Raw genomic sequence first — 27,388 nt, forward strand, 5'->3', positions numbered from 1 at the left:
GCTTATGAGAAGTTCAAGAACGTGAACTACTGAAATAATATGCCATGTAGAAAAAGCATTCCCCATTATTTCAACCTTCTTTTTCCTTCTTTCTGCAGCCAGAATTGGTAACTTTTGTTTTCCTATCTATTTTAATTTCCACTAAAACCAGAAGCAAAAGAAGCAGGATGTGGATCAGGTCATATATCTCCATATTTAGACTTAGTTCCCAACTCACACTTTCTCCTGGGAAAGCTGCAATTGATAACACTGCTGGGAGGATCAGAGGAAATGTGTGTGCTGTGTGCATAGAAAACACATTTCAAAACATTGTCCCATGGAGATTTAAATGGCTTTAAAATTTTCTTTTCTATTTATGTTCAATAAAAAAAAATCATTGTTCTCAATTGTTATTATTTATGACACTTGAAGGTCTGGTGCAGAGGTGGAGCATGTCAGTGTGACTCTTCCCACATCCCAAAGAGAAGCTGGAGAGAGAGTTATAATGCTCAGCCAGCAACTCAGAAATAGCTGTAGCCCAGAGCATAGTTTTATGTAAGTTACATTTCCAGAAGCACAATTATTACCTGTGATCATCAATCACTATAAAACTATTCTGAGTCCTGCTGAAAGCTGCTGAAAATGTTCTTAGTGGAAGACCAGATTAGTGCTTATTTGTTTTTTATTTTTTGGGAGAGCTGGGTAAAATATTCCATGTTTCCATCAAACCATGTATTTACATCTTTTTAGGAACTCAAGATGGTGGACATCTTAAATAAACAATTTTCAAGACCCAGTTTTGATTTAAGAGATAGTCATACCCCTTACTTTCATAAGTACTACTGGTGTTAGGAATCCCTTAAGTGACATTATTGTGCTGTCTTCAGCATTTAAAGCTTCCTCTTAACCAAATGCATGTATGCTCAGTAGCAAACATGGGAATTTATAGCTAATTTATTATTTCAGAAAGCATTAGAAGCAAGTTAAGTATTTAGGCTTAAAACAAAGAATGCAAAATTTACAGAACCATTTTCCATGGTCATGCCAAAAAAGGACAGATTATTCTACAGGGCATTTCAGTCAAGATGCTTTGCCTACCAATAGTAAAACTTCATATTGTCTACAAAGGACACAGCACAAATTGAAGCAAACTATTTGAGTATTTCTGTGCTCTTTGAGAGGCAGCCAAAAATAAATCTGTGTCACAAGTTTATTGCATCATTATGAAAAACAGAGAGTAGAGGGGTGAGGTCTGAAATCACAGTTTGGGCTCTTACTTCTAATCCCCACATGGCAAAAACTCATTTCACATGACTTAAGTGCAAGGGCTAAAGAAACAGCACAGGCTTCTGATGCTACGTCTACAAACAGAAGGGAATGACCACAGAATCCCAAAGCACTCTTTTGTTTCCACAGGAAAGAAAGCAAATCAAATCACAGTCACTTACTCTCTGTTGGCAGCACTGGGGGAAGTGTGGTCTTAGGCTTCTTGGTCTTCTTCTCAGTAGGCTTTGAGGTCTTTGAGGCATCTGCAATCAAAACAAATAATAAAATACAAATCCTATTTGAAAACAAAAAATGAAAAAGCTGTCTAATAAAAGGTTTATTTTGGATCTTTCTGCAAAGTTAGAGGAAATTGCTGTCCTGTAGGCTTTTAAGAAGAATTTTCTGCAAAGATTTGCTGGAGATCTGCTGTCACATTCTGAAAGGAAGAGGGAGCAGAGAGGGAAAAACCCTCTACAAAAGCAGCTGCACTAAGAACCCAAGCCAAATAAGCAGCTAGACAAGAGGTCCCATCTAAGCTGATAGGTATTTTAGCTGAACAGACCAAATACAATGTGCACAAAGCTGTTAGGCAGAGAAAAGGGACACAAGGCTGTATCAAAACATCATTTCATTCAAAAGAATCTCTTGCCATGTAATTCTTCTACTCCATTGTCTATGTGATCAATTCAGATAAACCCATTTTGAAGACTAACATTTCCTCCATCTGTTTAAATCTTTCCAAGAAGATATTCTTGGCCGTTTGTTTATTCCTAAATAGAAACAGCAAAAGGGACACGTTAGGACTGAAATTTGATGGATTCTACTATTTTCACAATTGCACAGCTCTTATCCAGAAACTGCTCATCACTGCAGGCTACACCAACAGCTAGGAGTCAATAAAGCTGTCTTCCATGTGTATCCCACATGAGATATAAATAAAAGGTCCAACTTTTTTTTAAGGTTATTCCAAGCTGAGCATGGTCACAGGGCTGGAGCACCTCTCTTATGAAGACAGGCTGAGAGAGCTGGGGCAGTTCAGCCTGAAGAGAGGAGGGCTTTGGGGAGACCTTAGAGCCCCTTCCAATACCTAAACCAGCTCCAAGAGAGCTGGGGAGGGACTTCTCAACAAGGATCTGTAGTGCCACATCAAGCAGGAATGGCTTTAAGCTGAAGGAGGCAAAGTTTAGATTAGATATTAGGAAGAAATTCTTTTCTGTGAGAGTCATGAGGCACTGGCACAGGTTGCCCAAAGAGGTTGTGGACTTCCCATCCCTGGGGGTGTTCAAGACCAGGCTGGATGGGGCTTTGAGCAACCTGATCTGTGGGAAGTAGTCCCTGGCCATGGTAGGGGTTGGAACAAAATGATCTTTAAGGTCCCTTTCAACACAAACTATTCTAGGATTCTGTGACCTAAAATGCCAATCCTAACAAGCTGTGCTTGCTACATTGTTTGATACTGACCTTTATCTTTGGAAGAAAGAGTGTGATTATAGATTATGATCTCAGCAATGGCTGTATCACTTTACAGCTTTCAAATATTCACCTTTCAGAGTATTTGTTAGGGAAAGAGCTGTTAGCTACCAGAGAAAAAGATGACATAAAAGTTATGGAAACAGCTACTTTAGTCACCTTCTAGGTGTCAGTGTGTGAAAATTCAGCTAAGCTTCCTTCCTAACAGAGGAAGCAAGAATCTCTTAGTAAATAATTCAGAGCAGGAGGCTGTGTTCTGAGAGTTCAGACACTCAGATTCTACAGATTTGCCAACTGAAGTCAAACATTCCTCCAATCTTGAGTCCCTGATGTCAAAATATAATGATTATGGTTACTCAGTCTAAAAATCAGCATCTGACAGGGGACTGGAGAGGGGAGAAATCTGAACTCTTGTTTTAGATCACAATTCTAATTTAAAAATAACAGTCATCCCCTCTGCCAGTCTCAGACATGGGATATCAAATGGCGTCTTTCCTAAATAACTGGAGTTTGCTATGGTGCCATTCATCAAAAACCTCTTCTCAGCTGCATGCCAGTGGAGGATGAAAAAGGCAGAGGAGGCAGCCGGTATCGACGTAAGGAATGTGGTCACCCTGGTGCCCAGCATGATGTGAGCAGTGAGCTCCTACAGCCGTGGCTGCCACCACCACAGAAAGCCAGACAGCTGAGGTAATGTCATTCACATCACCAGGCCAGCAGCTCACAGCCTCCTAGAGCATGCATTGTCCATCAGGAAACTTGAACTGGGAAATAGGCTAAGGGGAGAGTCAGGAAGAAAAGCAACTACTTGAAGGAGATCAGAAGACAGAGGAAAAACACATAAGTGACTGAGACATTTAAAATTTGCTAGGGCAGCTCTAGAGAAATACTGTATGCTAAGCTTTTGATGATCTGATCCTTCAACACTCTGGATCTGTGGTGGTTAAGATGTTTTGAGGAGTTAGATTTTGCTTAAAGCCTGTTCTTCGAACTTCAGCACTGATAAAGTGTACTACTTTAAATTACAGAACCATAAAAAATACCTTATCAAATATCTAATACAGATTACACTGTGACCATAGTATCACAGAAGGTCCAGGTATATTTAATTGCAATCAATATTTAATCAATTTCTTTTCCAGTTACATGAAGGCCGAACTTTAGTGAGGAGTTACAGAATCACATTCTTACCTTGTGTCATGTAACATTAGGAAAAAAATAATAGCATTCTTTTCTAGACCTCCTGCCACAAATACCACAACACAGCTGTGAAGGTTCAGTACCCAAGTTCTGTTATTAGGCTTGTTGTCTAGTTTTGTGCTCATTTTAGATCACAATGGAAAGCATCAGAGTATTCAAAAATAAGCTCACCAGAAGGTGAGTTGATAAGGAGGACATTTGGCTACTTATAAAGCTGCTTTATAACTCTATGTCACCAAGGCCTTGCCCAGTTAACAAGAGTAGAGTGTCATCAGCACAACCATGGCTGAAAACAAGTACCTCAGTCTGTAAATTGTCCATGTTCTAAGACTATGGAACACAAGGGTGGTTGAGCTGCTAATTCATTTTTTCTCACTTACACTAGAAAATCAAATGACCAAACATCTGTGAATGCAAAGAACTGGGGAGTTGTAGAGTGAGAAATGTGCCACACGCAGTCCTGAGGTAGTCTGACACCCAGACTCACACAGGGAATTCTCACTGGCTCTCTAAGAATGCTCACAGCTCAAAAACAAATCTTACAAGTTCAGCTTACTGCTCTAAAAACCTTCTAGAAATACAGTGGGCAGCAGGAGAATACAAATTATTCCACAAAGCATCCAGAGCCTTTGGTTCTGTACTGTGTCTCTGCTCATGCTCCTTTATGGTAAATATTGAATTACCTATTGAGCAAGAAGTGCAGAAGGGAGGGGGGTAGAGTTCTTTTCTCTCTCTCTCTCTCTCTCTCTGTGTGTGTGTGTGTGTGTGTGTAAGTAGCTCCTAAAGGTCATTCTTGGGAAATAAGTTGGAAAGGTGGAAGTTCTAAGGAAGGGTTTTCTTGTACCCAGCACAGTACTCACCTTCTACCATCACTTTGCAAGCACATTCAGCTTTCCCTGCTGGGTTCTCAGCTATGCACTTGTACTCGCCCCCATCTTCAGGCATGGCCTTCTCAATGGTCAGAGAGCAGAGTGTCCCTGTACAGAGGAGGGAGAAATCAAACACAAGTTAGGCTGCAGCTCACAAAAACCTCGATGCTAGTAAGGAGCAGAAGGCATCAAATGAGCCAGTCCTTCACTACAGGTGATCTTCTCTGCTAGAAAAAGCTGTCCTTAAAAATTCAACCTTATTGGAGCCTTATTAATGCTAAATAAATTAAAAATTGAATCTTGCTACTTTTCCCTAGGATACTCCAAGTTGTCCTGCAGTCCTGAACTGGTTGCTAAAGGTAGAGAAGACCCAGAGCAGCACCTCTGCTGCTCTTCTTTGTCTTACAGCAGAGAGCAGAAGTCCTTACTTGGGTGACTTTATTCCAAAAGTGCTCATAGTGTAGGACTGTAAATAAGAGGGTTACTGTCCAATGCCCATTGTCAAAGTTTTGATTCATCCTTGTCTCTAGCATTCACGTGTGTAAGAGCAGAACTTCAGCTTAGTACCTAAGTTTAAAAACGGAACTGAAAGACATTTTCTTCTTGCTTGAATTGCCTAATGAGTAACTGCCTGTAAAACATCCATTAGAAAGTCCAATCAAATTTATCACTCCAACAAATTCATTTCTTTCCAAACAAAACCATAAAATTTGACTTAATTGGGTTTGCAGACACAGGATGCGACATAAGCTTGTTATCTACCAAGAGAAGCTTGGTATGACCCAAGGGAAATACATTTCCTCTTAAAAATTAAAACTCTGTGAACCAAATTAGAAGTTTTTCCCAGTAGATGAGGGATGAGGAAGAAGAGCCTTGTCCCTTACTTTCACTTGCATTGCCTGGAACAATGAAGTACTTTCCTCCCCAGGGTGAACCCCAATTAAAATGCTCCACACTTTCCCCTTCCAAATATCCCTCATTAAGTGAAGGTGAAGTGTGAGACTGCTTTCTCCTTCTTCATTGGAAAGCTGACTCTGTCTCCTAAACACAGCCTGAGGCCTTGTGCACTTCTGCCCATTGCTGTTGGCCTGTCCAGAACACCTCCACCCTCCACTTACCTCAGCTGCAGTAAAACCTTCCCCTTTCCTCCATTTGCCTTTCTCACAGTCATTCCTAATTAAAGAATTGAGGAGATGATTTTTTTTCAGATGTTTACCCTGTAAGGAAATTTCCCAGCACCTTTCTCTCTGGGCTAACTGGAAGCCTCCCAGAGTGCTCAGCCCCAGGCTCCCCATTAAATGTATCCCCTGTGATGTGGGAGATGGCACAGGCACAGGTGATACTGGTCCATGAAAAGGACCTGCAAAAGAACTCCCCTCCATATGAGGAACTTTGTGAGTTTACTGGTTCTCTTTGGAGATGAGCTCCGTTTGGACATGGCAATTATGCTCTTGGCATTCAGATCTTCCTCTCATTTTAAACATGAATGTCATTATTCAAGAAAAATCTTATAAAAAACATTCAAATGGTTTCCAGCAAATTTGGTTTGCCAAAAACACACATCCGTTAGAAGAAAATTATTTTTTTCCCCTCTTTTTCATCCTCCACAAAATCAAGCAGCTCTAAATAATGGCTATTTTCCCCTGAGAAATTATGTGAAAACTATCCCAGAAGAGGATCACTGACCCCTCACTCACATGGGCTGTGCTCAGCCAACCACAGGGTGAAAAGAAAATCCACGTGCCCTCCCTGAGGCAACGCTTTTCCATGAGTCAGGCTGAAGCCAAAAATGTCACGAGCTGCAGTTCCATTCCAAATGGAGGAGAGACAGTAGAAAAGTATTCTTGCTGGCATCTAGCAAATATAAATTCACATGTCTCTGCTGTTTAAAGAGACATTTGGAGAGCAAGCCAAAGATAACTTCCAGTCTAAGAATTTGTATAAATCTATGTAACATGATTAGAAAAGATTGCACATTGAACCCTAAAGATGCTATTGCAAAAACCTATAAACTATGGAAGAAAGACACATACATGTGAAGGAGACCACTGGCCACTTCACTGCAGGAAAGAAGTCTGGCCTGTAACTGAATCATTGAGGGACTGGAACAATGCAGAATTTACTTTAGCTTCTGCAGGACTTTTGTGCCTGCTCAAAAGCCCTTCCTCTGCTCACTGAAGACTAATGTGACACAGGGTCACTCCTCAACACTCATTTAATGAAGTTATTTTGTGAGAAAGAGGGCAAAGCAAATCTGGGTTTTTTCAAGTGCCAAATTCTTTTTCCTCCTAACCCCCACCTCCCGGAAGAAATGACCTGCATCCTATTTTCCTCTTCTTCTTTCTCCCCAGGAACAGCACATGGAAAATACATGGGGATTGCTGGGCTTCTTGCTACCACCAGATCCAATGGTAGTAGCCCTCAATGGAGGAGTGAAGGGAAAATGAGATACTTTGGGTCACTCTCCTTTATACAGCCACTAGTATTCATGAAACTGTGGACTACTAGGACTAGGTATGAAACTGGCCAATGGATCAGAAAGATTTGGCCAGGTTGGATCAGGAGTATAAGGGGAGGCAGAGGGAGCATGGCTGTCAAACCCTCATTTTCATAGAAAACCAGGAAAAAAAAAACCCAAACCACTGAAACCCAGGCAAAACTTGATGAGATTTCATAACGACAGGAAACTTCCCAACCTTTCCTATGCTCTGTGATCTAGAGCTACAGTCAATTCCCGGGGCTAGAAGGCCAAATGTCTTTCAATGAAGTATTTGGTATTTCCTCTGCAAACCCCATCATGACCTGAAACAAGATTATTTTCTCAGAACTGCTAGAAAGCCCAGACTGGTTACTCCAGTTGGGTATTCTGGAATCCCGGCACTTCACAAATCCCAGTCAGCTAAAAACGCTTGCTATATATTTTTTCACCCCAAGCCTATTTTTTTTAGGAACCAGGCCATGGATGATCCTTAAACATTGTCACAAAGTGCAGGATTGGAATAGACATGAATACTGGAATCTGAATACTGGAATCTACAACTTAGACTTTGGGACTGGTGCAGATCTAGAAAAGACCTTAAATGCCACAGAGGCTGACACTTTACTGGAGACTCTGGTTTAGATACACGGAGCCTTTCCCTTGAATTTTGAGCTATTAAAGGGTTCTCTGACTTACTCAAAAATAGTGCAAGACAGTTTAAAATATCTCTAGGCTTCTGCATTCTTTCCATGAAACTCCACAGAAAGTCAACCTCAGATATAAAACAAATACACAAACCTCAAAAACAGCTCCTTAGTCTCCTTCCCCACACTGGCATCTAGCTGGCCAACCTCCTGATTCCTGTCCATGCTGCAGACTCAAGTTTATGGCTTTCTCATTTGTATCCCATGGTATAAGAAAGTACTGTGGAGTATTTAGGCAATATTAATAAACACTGGTCTGTGAAAAATTGTGCCTAAGAGACATAATAAATTTTTAAGTAATTCACTGGCTTATAGAGCTAATTTTCTAATAAATCTCAAATTGTCTGGGCGAGTTCAAATGTGTGCTAGTGTCACAGTCATGTTTAAAAATGAGAAGTGGATTGACCAGGAAAATACTGACTACAGTTACAATGACAACAGAAAAAACAGTGAAAAAAACCACATGAATTTCAGAGAAGAAAAAATGTAAATGTAATTATTGATAATTGATAGAATTTTAATGTAAGAAACCTACTTTCATGATTCACAACATTAGACATTTAATCAGCAAATGTATCTGTGCAAAGGTAATTTTTTTAACCTTTACTGAAATATTTGTGATATATCACATTATTCTGCTTGTAATTAATGCTACATAACTATATTAATGACATTGATTTAGGAGGAGGTATTGTCAAAATAAAGATCTCCTGAAGAAGCTGACAATAGGAAATCATCACTCAGTCTGTTTCTAGTGGATTTCCTCTGTGATCAGTCTAGGACCCAAGTTATTAAATATTTTCATCTATGACATGTAAGTACTTGCAAATTAACATTTATAAATTTACAGATGCTAGAAAGAATCTTGGAAAGGGAAAAGATAGCAGGGTAGTCCTCCTAAAAAATCTCATTTACTCATTAAGCTGTGACCCATTCACTCAAAGAAAATGGAGCTTGAGAGAGTGAAAAGAAAAGCACCAATGGCACCAAGGGATGCTGTATATTCAGGAGGTTTAAAGGCTTAATAGAGAAATGACAGACATGAGTTCCAACGTTGTGAGGCAGAAAGAGGACCAATAACCTCCAGTAAGGGCAGCAACAGGAAGGTGATCTCCTCCTCACTGATGCTGATACCCACACATGATTCTGCTTCCTCTTTTCTAAAGAGGGTGATGAACTAACAAACAGCAATTGGAGAGGAGGTACTGGAAAGAGAACCAAACCAAAACAACCCCAAGCCTCCAAGGGCTGGATGAAGTGCATAATGGAGAGCAAGTTAGTAAGGGCTTGACTTGTAAAGATTCAAAAAAAAGGGAGAAAGCTATCTTGGTTACAGAGTCAAAGCCTTTCTGTCAAATTAGAAATAAGGCATTGTTTTGTTTCTTGATTTAATAACAAAACTCTTACTGGAATAGTTAGACATTGCAATAAATTGTCAGTGGTTATAGGAAATATCTCTCTTTTGCTGTATTTAAATCCACACTACATGCATTTTCTGGAAGAGGGTAGATTTAGATCCTCTAGTACAGTGAGAAATGTGGCCTGTGACAAACATGGTATTGTGTCAGAACTGATGCTCAGATGATCTCCCCAATCTTAAATTTTCTGAAGAAGCTTTTGTAGGGTGCAAAATGCATCTACTTTCACCAGTGCATAGAGTCATGTTAATTATACACCAAATTCTTGCTTAAATTTAATTAAAAAGAAAACAAAAAAGTCACGGCAGACCCTAGCTAGACTGGCAGATGTAGACTTGCATGACTGGTAGGAAGATTTAGGAGTTAAGTCACAAGAAAGTTGTTAAAGCATTATTGCTAATAAGATTACCAAATCTCTATGCTGCCAAGAAATTTGGGAAGAAAAAAAAAGCTGGCTTAGAGAAAGCAATATAAACTCAGGGCATTTCCTAAGCTACAGCATCACTGCCACCTGAGTCTGTATTAGAAAGTTCCTTTTTCATCTATATAGTCACAGAGTACTAAATCTATCCAAAAAAAGCTGAGCAAACTGACTTCAAAAATGGCAAATGTGCGAGTTTAGACTCGTATTCACTCGTACACCTCAGCTGGCCAGTTTACTAAGGATGCTGTGCAAAACCCTTTCACTGCCATCTCACAGAACAACTTTTGGAACCATGCAAGAACTTTCTCAGTGGATTTTCTGTCCAAGAGCGAGTCACACAGCAGGACAGTAGCACAGGGCACTGCTAGGCCAGTGCTATACACATGTAAAACAAAATGGGTCCTGCTCTAAAGGGTTCACCCTGTGAGGAAAATTATTACCCTTATATGTCTAACTTCACTGCAGTGTCTGCTAGAGCCTTCTTAAAAACTTTTTTTCCAAACAAAAAGCCCCCCACAACTTCAAGCAAAGAAGCCTCTCATTAAAGTGCCTCTTAACCATGCATCATCTACCCCATACCGTATGAATGCATAATGCTCCAATTTATGAGTACCCTCTTTTTTATTGTTAGCAACCACTTATTTTGATCTTTAATGGGCAAAAAGCACACTAATATCTATCTCAGGAATGTAGATAATTGCACTATGACAGGTTTAAAAGAAGAAAAATATCAAATCAAACCATTAATAAAATTGCACCATGTCAGAAAAATAGCACAAGAGCTCATTTCATCATAAAAATGATACATTAAGCAAAGAATCATGCCATTCAACTAACAGAGTACTATTTGGGAAAGTGAAAAAAGGAATGGAAGAAAAAGTGTACTGATGTTCATGATTTCAAATGGAAAATAGTTGAAATGTAAAATGGAAGGAACATGACATGCTATCAGCTATTGTGTGATTGTGACATTCAGAATAATGCTGCCCAGATTCTGACTTCTAAATAACTTAACTCCGGAATAATGGAATACACTGCAAACCCTAGATTAACTACCAGAAATCAGTCCAAATGCTCCATAAATATGCCTGAAGATAAAGGCCATTTTTTGAACAGGGTTTACCTTTTCTTTTGGCAAAGGCCTTACCAGTCAGAGACTATTCTGACGCTGGTGTTTGTACCCAGGCTTCTCCAATGCTACAGAAGCAGGAATAACACTCTCCCTTCTCCTGCACTCCAATGGCTAAACTGCACTGGGTGGGCAATTTAGTGTCAGTCAGACTCTGCAAGCACAGAGGAGACCTGTGAACAGCATTGTTTCTAACTGGTAAAGGGCCTCAATATCAGCTAGGACAAATATGCCAAGGAAAGTTATTTTCAGTGAGTGACTACACATAGTGTTTACATAGTTTGCCTGTCCTGTGAACATCTTACACACAAGTATACTTCTAAGTTTGACCTTTCTGGCCAAATATGCCACTGTTTAATCACATGTTCCTGAAACTGAATTTTATGTTCTTATTTTCTCAATATATTTGGCACCAGGAGATGAGCAAACTTCTGTCTCTTTTTGCCTTTTTTTCCCCCTCTCTTCTGGGAATGACAGAGAGGAATAATTCACTTTCCAAAACACAAACACATAGCATTCTGAGGGTTCATGCATTACTTACACTGACCAGTTTGTGGGACAGTATTCCATACTAAGGTGGGCTCGTAGTGTACTGAGAAGCAGATGGACATGCTTTACTCTAGATAGGGAATTCTCCAGTATCCAGCTCATTAAGAACATGTAAGTTATTGTGAAATACCTCTGGTGAATCTGGAAAAAACCCCCATGGTCACCAGCAAACATCACAACAGAACAAAAGCAGTGAAATGGCTAAGAACAGACCTAGTCTATCCTCTTCCATAGTGGATTTTGTTGCTGAACACAAGGAGGAGCAAGGTCATAGCAAAGAAATAAAAAAATGGCTTTGCAAGATCTAAACCCACTAAAGTGAGCTAGGTCTGTTTGCTCTGAATTCCTCTTCTTCCCCACAGACCAACCTTCTTTCAGGTGAGGATGACTCTAGGGCATTACCTCCAGGGCCCATTAAATGCTGCTCCAAGCTTTGACAAAGGCACTGCTGCTGAAGTACACCTGTGGGTGTGACAGTGTTGCATTTCCAGTCTTTGGGGCAGAGGATGGAAACTGGGACTTCACCTTTGGCCTGCTGTGTACTGCATCCAGTGCTATTGTTGCTCTCTATGTTTAAAGCTGCTCCAAACACTATCTGCGAGACTAATCCATAGAGTTTCCCTATTGAACAACATTTCCCGATACTGAATTAATTTGCTATTTCTCAGTTCTAGTCTGTTATTCCTTCTCCTCTCTTGGTTCCCTCAAGTAAGTATGTGTTCCTAATTAGGGGAACTGAGAAAACTGAATCTCTATGAAATCTGGAACTTAAAGTATCATGCATACCTAGTTAATTACTTAACAGTTGGCATGAAAGAATCTTACAGTGAGAGAACAGCAACACATTCTTCTCCAAGAGCCAAAGCTAGCAGGTACTGTCAGGAAAAAAACAAAACTGACCATCATGCAATGCACCCGCTCAGTGTACCAGAGGGTATGTAATAAGGTTTAAAAAAATAGTTCTAATCCTCATTCCTTGTCTTTCCATTAAAGGACAAAACTTTGAGCCCTGTGTAACATTTCTTTCCAAGATCCTCTGCAAATACGTGCAGAAGAAAGCCTGACTTTGAGATACTGATAACCTTGACTACTAAACATGGTTCCAATGTAACAGTGCAGGTACAAGTGGAACATAAGGACAGTGTCTTCACCCCCTGCAAGAAGCTGACCTGGAACAGTGGATTCCTTATGCAGGACTGAGCTTTGATCCTGACCTCAGTGGAAAGCACTGTTAATGCCTGACACCCTGGAGTGTTGTGACCAGGGGTGTCACCCAGCCCAGACAAGCTGGATGGGAGAAGCCTCCTGCCCTGCTCTTACAGGTGGCTGAGCACTTCTGGACATCAGGATCACTTCACTGTAAACAGCTACCCTCGATTTGCAGTTCCACAGTAACATTTTAGAGAGTGAATAAGAGTTGGGGGATTACAATAGTCAGTTACTCAAATTATTTCAGTGCAGCACCTAACACTAAAGCTTTGGGACTTTAGGAGGCTCCACCGTAGCTCAGAAGCTTTGGTACAGAGGTGCTGTCTGATGTACAGGAGCCATGGAATTTTGGGATGCATAATTTCATTTCCACTCTGAGCAACTCCAGGAAAAGCCTTGAAATCTTGTTTCCAGCAGAAGGCTAGCTAAACTGACTGATTCTGTCAGTCCTTCTGGTAAGAATGGCATTTCTACCAGTCAGTGTTTTCTCATGTACATGACACTTATTCTATACAGTCCCCTTAGGTAAAAATCAACATGTACTCACAACCCCCCCTCAAAAAACACATGATGCTACTTCAGACACAGGCCAGACACAATGCACCTGCTACCATTTGCCTTTCTCCATCGGCTTTGCTGTCTCCTTGAAGCACTACTCGAATATCCCAAGATATTCAAGTTATCCAAGATCCTCTCTGAAGACAATGCAATTTCTGATTGCACCCACTTCAGGAGAATGCCTGTGTTACTCTGCTTGGAGCACTGCACAAGGATTCACTGGTTGTGCTGAACTGTTCTGCATATTAATTTGGTTCTCATTTGGTAACACTAAAAAAAACTGAATTAAATGAAGGAAGAATCAAAAGTAAGAGTGCAGACCCCTGTGTCAAGCTATAATTCTCACTGTGGACATGAACTTTTTTGCTACAATGTGTTAGAGGGTACCATTCTTCAGATAATTCCCTCAGTGTTTTATGGAACACATATGAAGTAAAGAAGGTTGTGGGCGCTATCAATTATACTTCCTTCCTGTTTTTGTCCCAAGGAAAATATATTTTGTCTAGATACAACATTAACTTTCATGCAAAAAACAGTCTAGTGGGTTTTATCATCCAAAATGTGAAATATAAGGGAATTACTCAGTTTTAAAACAATAAGTATTCCCTCTAAGGACTTCCACCAAATTCTATACAGTCTTGAAGTTAGTTAAAAGTCACCAAGCCAGTGGAGTTCAAATATTTCAGTGTTTGTAATGGCAACAGAAGCATCTGTGGTGGGGCTTTAAATACACTGGAAATCTGTTCTCAACTCTGATCTTAACTTGTAGTTGTAGTAATTTCTTTCTATGACACAACCCCTCTTTGCTTCTGTGTTTCTTATTGCAATAAAAAGCCTGAAATATTAAACATACAGAAGAATTTAATTAGAATTTGTAAACCAGCAATATTATTATTATGTTTTCAGTGTTCTAAATCCTTAAAGTTCAGTTTAAATAAGCATCATGTACCAGCTCCTTAAACAGCGTTAGCAATGTAAACAGCATTTAAAAATGCAAGAAGTTCAACTTTATAAAATTTACATCTGCAGGCTGTTAAAGGGGAATCTGCAAGAAATGTCAAACAATACTTATGTACTCCACTGAAATAACAAGAAAGCTGCATCTGGAAACAGTTACTGGCACAGGACTTAAATAAATATTGCATTACCTTTAATTAACTAAATATTATTAATCAAGAGCCAGATATAACAGTGTGCCATCCAGCTGGCTTGTAATGCAATTAATTTACCTTCTTGGGAGATGACAATAGACTTTGATGATTTGATGGTTTTGCTGTCTAGAGTCCAGGTGACAGCTGCAGGGGGATCAGAGGAAATCCGACATTGTAAGACCAATTTTTCACCATCAGCTACTTGAGCATCCTGAAGCTTCTCTATAAAGGAGGGTGCTGTTCCTTTGCTTGCTGGTGGTTTGCTTGCTGGTGCTTTGTTTTCAGCTTTTTTCCCAATTATTCCACCATCCACCACTGCACACCCACGTTCACAGTTTCTGTCATTCTTCTCCTCTTTTTTCACTGCTGGTTTGGCAACAGGGGCTTGGGAATTGGGGGTCGCATTCTGGGCTTCAGAGTTGGCACGAGCGTTTGGTGCGGGGGTGCCAGCGCTGCCATTCTCCGCAGGTGGCTTTTTCTTGGAGCCCAGCACAGACCTGAAATCTGTAACTGCAGGTTTAGGAGGTGGTGCCTTCTCTGGCAATGGGGTTTTTGGGGTGCCCTTCTTGGCCAGCACAGAGCGGAAGTCCACCTGCTGGGGAGCATGGACTTTCCTCTCCTCCTCTGACAAGGTCTTGGGTTTGACCTGCCGCTGCAGGTTTGCTCGGAAGTCCATTTGCTCGGCTGGGATTTCTTTCAGTTCCTCCTCAGAAAAACTTTTGGTGCTAACTTTCTTGCCTAAAATATCACGGAAATCAAGTTGTTCAGCTTCCTGCTGCCTCAGGCTCTCCTCTGTGTGCTCCCGAGTTTCCACTCGCCTCTTCAGCACGCCTCGGACGTCCTCCTGCTCTTCCTCAGCTACTCTGGTTACGCTGCAGTTCTTTTTGAAGCCACTTGTTCTACCAAATGTTAGTTTACCATGATCTCCACCATCTCTTTGCTCTCCAGAGCTGGCTGATTCCCTCCCACTATGATCCGAAAAAGAAAAGAAAGAGAGAGCCAGGAAAGGGGCTGGTTTAAAAATGTCAGGGAACAATCTCAGAGCAGGAACAAAATGTGTTTATAGAAGGGGAGGTTGATTAGAGGAGCATACTCCATTAGTTTATTGCATCAATGATGACTTCAGGAGCCATATAAGGGCACAAACAAAAAAGATCTTTTCTACTCTGGCTTGGTACAATATGCTTAGCTTGTATGATGAAAACAATTTGTTAGGTCACATTTGGGGATTAGGTTGAACAGCAGCCAGCCTGGGTCTGTAAGGGCAGGGAATTAACAGAGCAAAAAATAGAACCCACCCATGCAAGTCCCTGGGAAAAATACTCACTCTCTGAGCATTTCTGCTGTGGAAGCTGAACTCTCCCGCAGCATCAGAGACACCTGGCAGCTGCATTCTCCAACTCGGTTCCTGAAATATTTAAATGAAATCAGAAAAACAGGGGTTTCTTCCTCTGTAACTTGCCTGAGCTAAGTGATTGTGTGTTGCACTAAAGGAGCTCACACCCAGTGTGGCATTCCCCTTTTCTGTGCCCAGCATTGTGGGGATTGACTGAGTGGATTTGGTCCCCTTATATTTGGAGACAAGCTATCTCAAATAGCTTTTACTGATCTGTTGCTATCTGCACTGGGAACAACATACTCCCTGAACAAAAATCAAAGCAATTTACAGAACGAAGCAGCTGCAAACAAACAAGCTAAAGGAAAATAAATACAAAAGCTGGAAAATCAAGACGGAGGAAAGGGCTATTTTACAAAGTTGAAAATCTTTCCAACTCTGCCTACTGTTTATTTATTCAAACCCAAGCTCTTAAGTTTTCTAATGTTAAGATATTAAAAACAGGGTCTCATTTCCTTCCCTCCCCTCTGGCTCAACCAATCAGCAAAACCCATCTACACAGATTGCTCCAGCCTGTACATGTTTATATTAAAAAACATAAAAGTGTCACCATATATGGTGCTGAGTACTTATTCTTCCTTTTGCAGAGGAATACCATGGATGCCTTCTGGAAAGGGCTCCCATTAAAGAATTCATTTAAAGTGCTCCCCGCTCCCCTGCAGCTCCCTCCCTCCCACAGACATATATCATTCTTCCAGCCCCAAACATCTCTTCTCTGCTTAACACAGGAGATGTCAAAAGCAAAACTTAACTCCCCCAGGGCAGCAGTTGTGTAACTATTGCCACCACTCCCCTGACTGCTATTAAAAAACCAGACTTGAATTGATTAAGACTAGAAATACCTTTTATTAGTGAAAACACTTCTGTCCTTCCCAGTTTAGGTAGAAGCTTGTAAATGGACTCGAAAGTCCTGGATTATTTCTCCTTTTTGAACAAAAATAATTTTTGCTACTAAAAACATTTCCTGGACATGAGCAAAACACATGTGTTGGAGGGGAGGAAAGCAAGAGAGGCAGGTTTTCCCAGCTGTGTTCTGCTTTGAACTTGCTAGATAAGAGCACCTTCAAGTCCACTTAGCTCTGAAGTTTAAAACATGGACTCAGGACTGTTAGCTTGCCATAAATATATTGTCTGGCCTGGTTTTGAAAAAGAACATGGAAAAACTTTCCTAGATATGGTACTGTTTGGGTGAAAAGACCCCTATAATTTCACCCATTTTTAACTTGCAGTGAAGGCAAGATAATTAACATAGATAACGGAATCACAGATTCAGCACAAAATTTTGTCTTTATAAGAGCAATTAGTGCCATCACCTTCTCAGATAGATTTCCCTTGATTTCTATTTCTTCAGAAAAAGAAACAGTGGATCAGCCTAATACTAAAATGATAAAGAATTTGGTAGGTTTGATCAAAGTATCTGGATTGTAAAGTAAAGGCCCTGCTGATAGAAACGTATCTGAAGACCATTAACAACAAGAAACCAGAGGAATGTTTTTAACACTTTGATATCCAGTAAGTCAGAATATGTACACTACAAACTGCTACTGAAGGCAATCCATGAGGACAGCACTGAAAGCCACAACCCTTGTTTCCTTCAATACAAAAAACTAGATTACATCTGAATACCAAACAGAAACTGTCCAAAGGGCGGGAGAGGATCCAAGTCAATGCAGAGAGTGTTGAACTCAGCCCTGCACTGGAGACCTGCCATTCTTACTCACTCATATGTGTGGCCTCCATTTGGAAGCAAGAGAAATAGAAAGAAGCTACGACAAATGGAAAGATAAATAAAAAGTATAGCACGTCACCTCCTCCCAACATACTGATTGGCATAAAATTATTGTAGGGTAGCAGCATTGCTGAAAACCTGTTGTTTTCATATAATGCATTTCAAGCTGGCCCCTTTTGCCACTATTGGAACTCACGAGGTTTTTTTTTTTTTTCTCTGCTTCTCCCAAGTTTTTAAGGAAAGCAGATACACTCTGGAACTGCTCATTCATTCACCAGTGCTGCAGGGCTTTACAGGCTGTTGGTTTACCTGAAGAGCCTTCCTGTTCAGGAATTAAAACTAATCCAAAGCTGACAAAGGACAAGCCATGCATGCTGAAGTATAGACAATTTGCAGAGTACATTAAATGCTGAGGCAGCCCTGCTCAGCTTCTGTCATGGCTGTTTGTCAAAAATATTTGTCCACAAGAATTGTGTCACTAGTGGGAGAGGTTGAAGTAACAGAGACAGCAGTGTCCCAGGAGAGGAATTCAGGGATACTGCATGTGGTCCTGACCACTGTGAAGAATGGTAGCATTTCTGCAGGACCCATTTCTGCAAGGCATCTTTCCCTCTGCAAATTCTTTGCATATGCGAAGAAGCAAATAAGGCAGGCAAAGTAAATCCTTCTAAAGTAAGCTATTTTTCACAGGGTTTGGAAAATAAAGGAGGGGGTAAGAAAGTAGGAGAGCATTTTGTTCTTTCTATTTTTAAAACCTTGGGAAGCACTTACAAATTATGGCAACAGTGGGACATACAAGTACCTAGATGGAAAAATTATTCGCAAGGTAGTTTTTTGATCTTAATTATGATTTCTGATTCAAGTGAATGGCTGAAAACCAGACTACTGGATACAAACCTTGAGTCTGTGTCTGTTCAAAAGTGTAGTCTCCCCAGGGTAAGGTTTGCTCCCAGTGAAATCAAACTGATGATTTTAGGAGCAGGGAGAACATACTCTTGTCTTCTGAATCCAGTGACAGAGTCTAAAAAGGTGAAGTTAAAAACACCGACCCAGCTTGGAGATCACAGGATGGAAAAAGAGAAACAAGCCAAGAAAAATGAAGAAGGATTGAGTGATTTAGATACCGATTTCAATCCAGAATAATTCCAGAACCTCGGTAAATATTTTTTACATTTATGCAATTTCAGAATCTAGGCAAAGCAAAGATGGATAGGGGCAGTTAGAAAAAAGAGAACCTTGCAGTACATGGGCACATCTTCAAGTCTTTCACATCTCTGCTGTTTTGAATCTTGGCAATAACAACATTACTTGTGCAGCTTGAGATTCTCTGTGTTGGCATTTTGTCAGCAAAACCCTAGACACAGACAGATCTTAGTGGCTCTGTTATTGTGGAATAATGATAGACATGGATAAAGCCTACACTTAGTAGCTTTGCCTGGAAGTGTTGACTTTTGCAGGACTATTCTGTAGAATGCTCATGCACAGGACTTATCTTTAAAATGTCAAGGAATATTAATAAAAAAGCCCACCAAAAACAAATAAAACCCCAGCTGCAAAGCCTGAGGCAATCTTAAAAATAGCTCTGTGTCCTATTGTGGGATCAGTTTTCCCTGGAATGGCTTTTATGTTCAAAATATCTTGAAATACTAGTTTCTTGGCAGAACCTACTCAAATATTTTCACTGAACCTTAGATGAGACTTATTGTCTGCATGTCCCTAGGAAGCACTCCCTGGAGGAACAGGAAAAAAAGCAGTTGTAATTTTACTGTGGGGACATACTGAAATTTCCTACCAGCCTACCAAGTGTAAAATAAATATTGCAGAGTAAATGACATTTTTTTTCAAGAATGAACTGAAAGGGGCAAAGAAGTTGATCCCTACTTATAGCTGGTGCTTCAGTGCAGGTAACTGCAAATCCTCAGAAGGAGTTTTTGCAACTTTTCTGTGAGTTAAATGGGGAGACAGTCCAGACTCCATGAAGCCTTAGCCCCAAAGAAAGCAACTAATCCACTGGATCACAACTCTAGCTGGTATAAAGCAGAACAGCTCTACTGGCTTCAAAGAGGATGCATTGATTTACCTCACTTGAGGGTTTTGCCAAAAGCTTTTTATACCTGAAAGAACAGTATTTTTATTTGCATTTTACAGCACTAAGTGGGAGGATGGAACAAAAAAGAGACTTTCTTCTCTAAAAATAGACAATATATTAGTAGGAGGAAACAGGGTTTGAAAACTCAATTTTACAGAAAGACAGAGCTGTATTTACTGTTTAGTCTAGTAATATGTAATCTTAGGAGTGCTTTTTATATAACCTGAATTGCAGAGTATTCAAAGTATCACTGATTTATAAAATGAATCTTTTCCCCTGATTTTAAGCAGATTATCAAAATATCTAAATCAATACTAATCAACACTAACCAAGCTTTTATGGAAGATGGAGTGTGGGAGAAGAAAAATACAATGTCTGAGAAGACAAAGGATAACAAAGTAGATGATTTGTTTAAGGAACTGCAGCACGATTTCTGAGGTGTCTCATGTTGATTGTATTGCTATAAAGATAAAGGTTTTGCTCAAAAAGCACAGTCTCTGTCCAGTTCTCACAATTTTTTTTTTGTTTACCTCTTCATTTATGACGCACACACTGAAGGAATACAGAAAAGTCATATTGGGATAACAGTGCCTGCATCACTGGAAGGATGCACAGGATAGGAGGGGAAATAGGTATCTTTGTTTTTATGAGTAAGGAAAAGGATTTTTATTTTCCATTTTAAGCATTTTGCAGGCTGTAAAATGTCCAAATTTCAATAGATGAACTGCAGAAGTGGGTAAATCTGTTCTTTTAATATTTATGCAGAACTATTCCTCTGAGCCTGAGACATAACAGCCTCAATGGAACATTATTAGGACAATTGTAGAGGAATCATAGGCCTGTGTAGGTTTAAAAAAAGGACCAGGAGGGGCTACATTGACTACTCTTCTAAAAGCCAGACTTAGCAGTCTGTTAAACAGTAAAAGGCAAAGCAAAGATGTATTCTAAATAATGCTGAGGGATGGTAAGACAGAAAGCCAACACGCAATCATGGATGGATCACACCAGGATCACACTGGGCTCCACGTTCTTGGCAGCTCACTCGAACTAAAGGAGAAAGAACCAGCAAGAGTCAAGCAGATCTTTTATTAAACCCACATTTTTAAGATCAGAGTTTTAATTTGTGAGCAGCCAACACAAAAGGAGAATTGTGGAGGTATTAGGACAGAATTTAGAGCTTAAGAATAATGAAGAAGAAAATGGGAAAATAATTAACACTAGTAGGAAACTGTGCCTGGACTAAATTAAGAGAGTTGGAGAAGGAGTGCCTCCCTAAGAGCAGCTATGCAACCTGCTTCTAAAATTAATATGTGAAAAGGAGCTGCACATTTTATTTGAAATTAAAATGATTATGTTTAAAAATAGCCTACTGTCAACTTGGTAAACTCTTTACTGAATTGACTTATGTTTTCTCAGCTATTCCATATTTTTTAATGGACTTTGTCGGAGTTTTTGAGAGAAATACACAAAACACAGCTCTCTTCCTCTCAGGTACTGTTAAAAAAGTTTCTGAATATATAAACAATTCTTAATCAAGTATTCAAGACAAATGCAGCCAGTTCAACAGCTATTTAGTCAAGACTACTTAGTGCTGAAGATTACTGCAACTGTATTACAAACTTGAAGTTACACAGTTGACTTTTGGCTCCTTGGATATGCCTGAGGCTGTTACCTCTCTGTTACTCACAGTACACAACCAGTGCCTAAAAACATATGACTGCCTGTTCTCTGAACATGAACTGGAATTTTACAAATGAGAGCAGGGTAAAATGAGGTATCAGCATTCCCTTTGTTCTAACTGCAGCACAGCATTACTCATAATGGATTAGGAAAAGCCAGCATGTATGCACTGATCTTTGTGGGATCCTCAGTTATTTCTCCAGTGAAAGGACTAGGGAATAGCTGCAACTAGCATGTAATCTGCTTTCTGGTTTTATAGCTACAACTTTACTTTTTCTCCTTCCCCCAAAGAATTCCTCTCATCTACTAATTGTCTGAAATAATTTATTTTCTAAGTGTACATTCTAGAGTTATGGTAATATCAGACTTCCACTTTGAAAAAAGGGCTGTAGTGGTGAATTTGGCCTGATTGATCACCAACTACACCTGATCAATACGGTAGACTTCCAACATCAGTCCCAACAAAACTCTCCACAAAGCTCTCTTGGCTCTCCTTTGTCCTCTTTCATTTTTCCATCCCTGAAGTTTTGCTGAAATATCTCATTCTCCTTTCAGTTCAAGTGAAACCACCAGCATATCATAAGAGAAGATGCCCATGCCCAGGGCACACACACCGAAGTGTGGAAATGTACCAGCAGCCGGTAGCAACTCTCACAGTTTCTGCTCTCTCCTGAACTGGCATTTCTAATCCTGCCAGAGATACTGAGTGTATCAGAAAGTGAATGCCTCATTTGACTTTAAATACTAAAATATACTGAAGTTAGTTTGTGTCTACCTATGATAGTCCATGAAAACATACTTTCGAGCTAGGAGACATTAACATATCCATCATTTGAGCCACACTGGTTGGAAAAAAAGACATAACTATAAAAAATTAAACTTATTGTTTACAAGCTAAACAGGTTGAATTTATTAAGAAATTCCCTGCCTCCTTGTATTAAGAAGATATGAGTAATTTATTTGCATTTAGGCAAAGGACAATTCAGACTAGTACACCTGGACTAAAAAGTGAGTGTGTGGAGCAAACCAAATAATTTTCTTCCAGTGTAATGGACTCAAATGTCCATGATGATGAAGTATTTTTAATAAAGAAAGGCCCAAACACTAGCCAAGTAAATCTGTGCACAGTAAATATCATGGAATGATAACAGCACTTTAAGGTTTTACACTATGTTTTCTACAACCACATATAAAATATGCAATCTTCAGCATTGCAGGTGGAAAATGGTATGGCACTTTCTACAAGGTAAAGAGCCAGCAAATCTAACTCTTCATTTAAAGCACAGTTATTCTACCAGAATAAAATAAAATTAAATTCAAAACAATTCTTCCAGACTTTGTAGGAATGACAAGATGTTCAAAGCATCAAGGTGCCTCATTTCAAAGATACGTCAGCAAAAGGAGACTACAACTTGTTTACAAGATTCAACATGGCCAGGAAACACTTTTTCCCCTTAAAGGTATGGATCTTGAGTAACTGCCCTCCCTAGGCAGTTTGTTCCCATGAAAAAAGGCATCCTTACAAATACCTAGAGAGATGCCAAACATGATAAACAATAGCTCCAAAACTCAGGACATTGATTGTGGTTTTCCTTGCTGGAAATTGCTTCCCACATTGCTGCCACAAAGCTTTGTTTTACAGGATCACAAAAAGAAACCATACTGCTTTGTCCTTTTTTTTCTGACTCTACTTGTGTTTTCTGTCTTCTTTTGGAGTTTTATTAGTTCTTTTTTATCCCTCAGAAATATTCTGTTCCTTTAGTACCCTAATGTTCCACTTGAATAGGATGGAATTCCTGTCTTCTTCAAGTGGGAATTTTAACTTGAGGGTGAATATAACTAATTGGTCAAAGGGAACAACCTTCTTTTTCACAGCCAACATACCTGAGCTGAATTTCATACTGCCCTGCATGACGAGACTGCACATTCCTCAAGACCAGTGTGAAGATGTCTTCATTTTGCAGGATTTCACACGCTGCTCCTGGCATTATTTCCTTCCCATCTTTAAACCAGTGAACAGTGGGGAAAGGATCTCCAGCAATGGCACAGGATATCAGGACATTTTGCCCAGGAGCTGCTGTCACTGATCTTGGTTTGCTAATGAACCAGGGCTGAATACCATCCTGAGGTTCTGTAGTTTACAAACACAGTTTACAAATCAGAAGAAAATGCCAAGCTTGAATGTCACCACTGAGCTAACTAATTTCAGGGAAAGCAATCACAGGCAAGGAAAGTTATTTTGAACATGCATGGTATAAGTTTTTAATCTGAAAATAAGTCAGACTTTAATTTTGGAAGTAACTTGTGTTCATACTAAAATTAATCATTTACTTGGCACTTTACTGGCTCGATCCAAGCTTATATTAAGAGCAAAACAAAGGGACTTTAAAGCTGCCCTAAAAGGAATCCTGGAGATTTGTCCTTAGAGAATACGGGTAGGAATAGCTTTAAGGGTAAGTAACAGTACTATGACTGCTGTGCAGTTGAGAGCTCATGCAATAAATCATCATTAACAATTGCATAAAATTGCATTTAATATAGAAGACTGACCCCAAGGCTGGATCTCAGGGGGGTCTGGAGGAGAGAGGAAAGTCTGAATTCAAAGCACACAGTCACAACAGACAAAACAGCTCTCTCAAACACTGCAGATAAGATATTCTACATTAAAAATAATAAAAGTCTCACAGTGATTTCCACTAATTCTCAGTAGTGGCTATGAGGAAATGTCAATATTCAGTAATACTAGAAGAAGTCCCTGTCACAAAAGTATTGTGTGCCCAGTCACAGGAAATTTGTAGGTACTTGAGTTTTTGCTGTGGGGTTAATATCATGTGAGAAGATTTAAAGCCAAATTATTTGCAGCTCAGATTGCAGAAATCATGTCCTCCTTACCTTCTACCACTACAATGCTAACATTAAAGCCAGGATACCTAGCTCCTAGAAAGCCTTTTCATATACTAAGGACTTCAATTAGAAACAAAAACATATTAAAAGGTTTACTTTAATCCATAGTTAAGTAAGCCTGATAGTTCTAATCTAAAGCTGCATTTAGCAGTTTTTCACTGTCCCTAGAAATAGGACTCAGGAATGCATTTTTGAAATAGTAACATAATGTTCCAGAGTAAAAAGATTTTTTTAGAGCTGCTTCTGCTCAATATCCTTTTTAATTCAGATGCAGAGACTGAGAGCTTAAGTGTCCTTCACAACAAACCTTATAAACACTCATGTATTTCAAACAGACATTCCTCCAGCACATTAGAATAATAATTTTCTTTCACCATTTTATAAGGTGAAGAGGAACTTTATACCTTGAACTGTCAATGTAGCCTGTGTTTGACTTTCTCCTACTTCATTCCAGGCTTCACAGGTGTATTTGCCTGTGTCTTCAGGAAACACCTCCTGGATGTACAGACTGTACTCATTGCCTTTCTTCTTAAAGTGGAAATCTTCTGTCTCCTGGATTTCTTTCCCATTATGCAGCCAGATAATTTCAGGAGATGGGTTAGCTAAAAAAAAAGCAAGCAACAAAAATCTGAGACCCCAGATAACCAAACCCCACCATATGTAAATTAAGAAAAGGAACAAGTTTGGGCTTTTTTGCCACCTTATTCTGCAATTTCATCTTCAAAATATTCAGCAATTTCTATTATTAACTCTGTCAATGCTGCGTAATGTGAAATAGTCTGTCTTATTATGATTAAAACACAAATGAATAAGGGAAGCGTGTATACAACAGAGAGGAAGAATGAGTTCTAGACACCACAAATTATTAAGAGTTTGTGATACCAAAGTTCATACCAGGACTACTCTTTCTGCAGCACTAATCTTACCCCAGCTGACAGGAACTCAATCTTTTTTGGTTCACAACAAAAGTCCACTTCAACAAGAGGAGCCATATTAAACTTATATCATTTTATCATTCCAGTCAAGAAACACTTCTACAGGTCTGAACACGTTAACAATGGACAATGTTCAACCATGCTCAAGATCACATTAGACCAACCTAGCTTTTAAAAAACTGGTTCCTAGAAATATTGTTTCCAAATGCAAAGACATCTGCTAAAAATATGGAAAAAAACACACACTTTGCAGCAGGATTTAAAATTTTTAAGTAATACTTTTCTACAGCTACACACCTGATACCTCCACAGTCATTATCACTTGACTTCCATCCATCACTTTGAGATCAGTCAGGCCTTGAAGGAAGATGGGTGCAAAAGTCTTGTTTAACTTTGCAGCCTGTGCACTCTCTGCCTTCTTGCTGCTCTTCTTTTCTGTGAAGTCAAAAAAAGAACAAAAGGGGTCCCTTACTGGAATTTTCATTACAAACTTTAACTGACCTTAGGCTCAACATGATGTCGAGACAGTGGTTTTGCTTCAGCTCTCAGAAGGCAAAATTAACTGAAACCACCTAATATAGCTGTTTTGCCTTGCCATTATTCCAAGCAGAAAGACAAGAAATAGGAATGGAACTGTCCTCCTTCTGAGAATCCTCTTAAATCATTGTTAACAGATATCAGGGAGTATCACTGAGAAATTACACTCATTTTTCCCCAAGTACACATGCTCAGGTGAAAAAAAAAAAAAACAGAAAAAAAAAAGCAAAGCAACCGAAAAACATGTAATCAAAAATTCAGTGCCTGTAATCACTGCTAAATTAATCTGAAAACCCTAGGGGATGTTACAAGTTGCCATTGCTGTGATTGATGAGTTAGAAATATAAGCTCACTGCAGTACAGGATTTGTAACTCCGTAAGTAATTACCATTTAGATTGTTAGATGATCAATATCCAGTAGGTTTGCGTTCAACACATTCCTCTCCTGTACTTGAATTTGGCAGTTGATTGATGATGGGAAAGACTGAAACCTGAGGTTATCAATATATACCACAAAACACACTGTTGGATTAAGGCTTTTAAATTTTTTTTGAGGCTGTGCAATCAAATCCTGAGGGAATTTAGAATTAAATAATTTACTCTTAAGTCTATTTGTGATATGTTGCTTCCAGTAGCCACAGCCATTCAGAGGCTATGAAACAAGACCATTTGACTGTGATCTATGTGGTACAGCAGACCAGGAAGTCTACTCCTGCTCTAAAAACCTGAGCAAAGGCACTTCTGAAGCCCAAGCAGTGATCATGACCAAATGTAAAAAGTCATAAATGTTTAGCAGTCCCTTGGATACACTTTTTGTTTGGTTTAGCTTGTGTTCAGACCTCTTTTGTCTTGCCTTTAAAACTGCAACCCCTACGTTCTATCCACATGTGAAAATATTTTTATTTTGCCTATCCCTACCTTCAAAAATTTCAAAGGAATATCAAGCACATCCAAAATAGTATTGCAGCGACAGAAAGTGCCAGGCTGGAGAAAAACCACAATTCATAAAATTAGCGATTAGGAAAAAAAAGACAGCAACTCACTGAGAAAGCCCACTGAACCTCCTGGAGGTTAAAAATCAAGTTTGTACTGGGGTAATTTGAACTCAACATAAATTCGGAGGCAGCCTGGAGGGGAAGCTTTTCCTCTTCTCTAGCAAAGCTTTTTCTAGCCAAAATCTTGTCTCACTGGCTCATGCTGCAGGACTTTTCTTGGCACTAAGCAGGGAGACATTGATGCATGTGAGAATGGAAATATGGGACCTGAGTGAGACCCATTTGGATTGGTGCTATGGAAGCACAACTCTGAAGTGCCTGATTCACCATCAGACCACACTGATCAGTCCTAGGGCATCCCACAGCACCTGCTTGGAAGTGGCGAATGCTGTACAGAAAATAGCCAAGACGTTGGGGGAAACTCATCTAGAGAAATAAACTCCTGTGGTTCACCATAGCCCTCTGGTTTGTAATGGTCACTCAGAGAAACAGCTTCAAACAAGTGCTGCGCACGTGCACCTTCACTGCTCTAATGCCTTGCAGGAAATCCCTTAGTCCCTCAAAGGGAAACTTTGTCTCACAAAATGTGGGGGAAAGAAGAAATCCACATAATGAAAAAAAAAAAAAAAAAGAAAAGAAGACAAAGGAAGAAAAGGAAAAAAAAACCAATAAAATAGTAAGACAGGAAAAGGCATAGGAAAAAAAAACATGAATGAAA

The 27,388-nt window shown here is 39.6% G+C and overlaps 1 protein-coding gene across 2 annotated transcripts in view; it reads right to left on the bottom strand.

Moving 5' to 3' along the window:
- The window catches only part of MYLK (myosin light chain kinase), a 197,044-nt gene that overhangs the window by 56,622 nt on the left and 113,034 nt on the right, over positions 1 to 27,388 (bottom strand). For both annotated transcript variants that reach the window (XM_053947695.1, XM_053947696.1), the window contains 7 exons: positions 25,436 to 25,573; positions 24,608 to 24,805; positions 23,184 to 23,430; positions 15,733 to 15,813; positions 14,484 to 15,373; positions 4,776 to 4,892; positions 1,428 to 1,508 (listed from right to left, as the gene is read on the bottom strand). In XM_053947695.1, coding sequence (XP_053803670.1) covers positions 1,428 to 1,508; positions 4,776 to 4,892; positions 14,484 to 15,373; positions 15,733 to 15,813; positions 23,184 to 23,430; positions 24,608 to 24,805; positions 25,436 to 25,573 — 1,752 coding nt within the window. The remainder of the gene's footprint in view (positions 1 to 1,427; positions 1,509 to 4,775; positions 4,893 to 14,483; positions 15,374 to 15,732; positions 15,814 to 23,183; positions 23,431 to 24,607; positions 24,806 to 25,435; positions 25,574 to 27,388) is intronic.

Source organism: Vidua chalybeata, chromosome 7 (assembly GCF_026979565.1).
Source record: "Vidua chalybeata isolate OUT-0048 chromosome 7, bVidCha1 merged haplotype, whole genome shotgun sequence".
Taxonomy (NCBI): domain Eukaryota; kingdom Metazoa; phylum Chordata; class Aves; order Passeriformes; family Viduidae; genus Vidua; species Vidua chalybeata.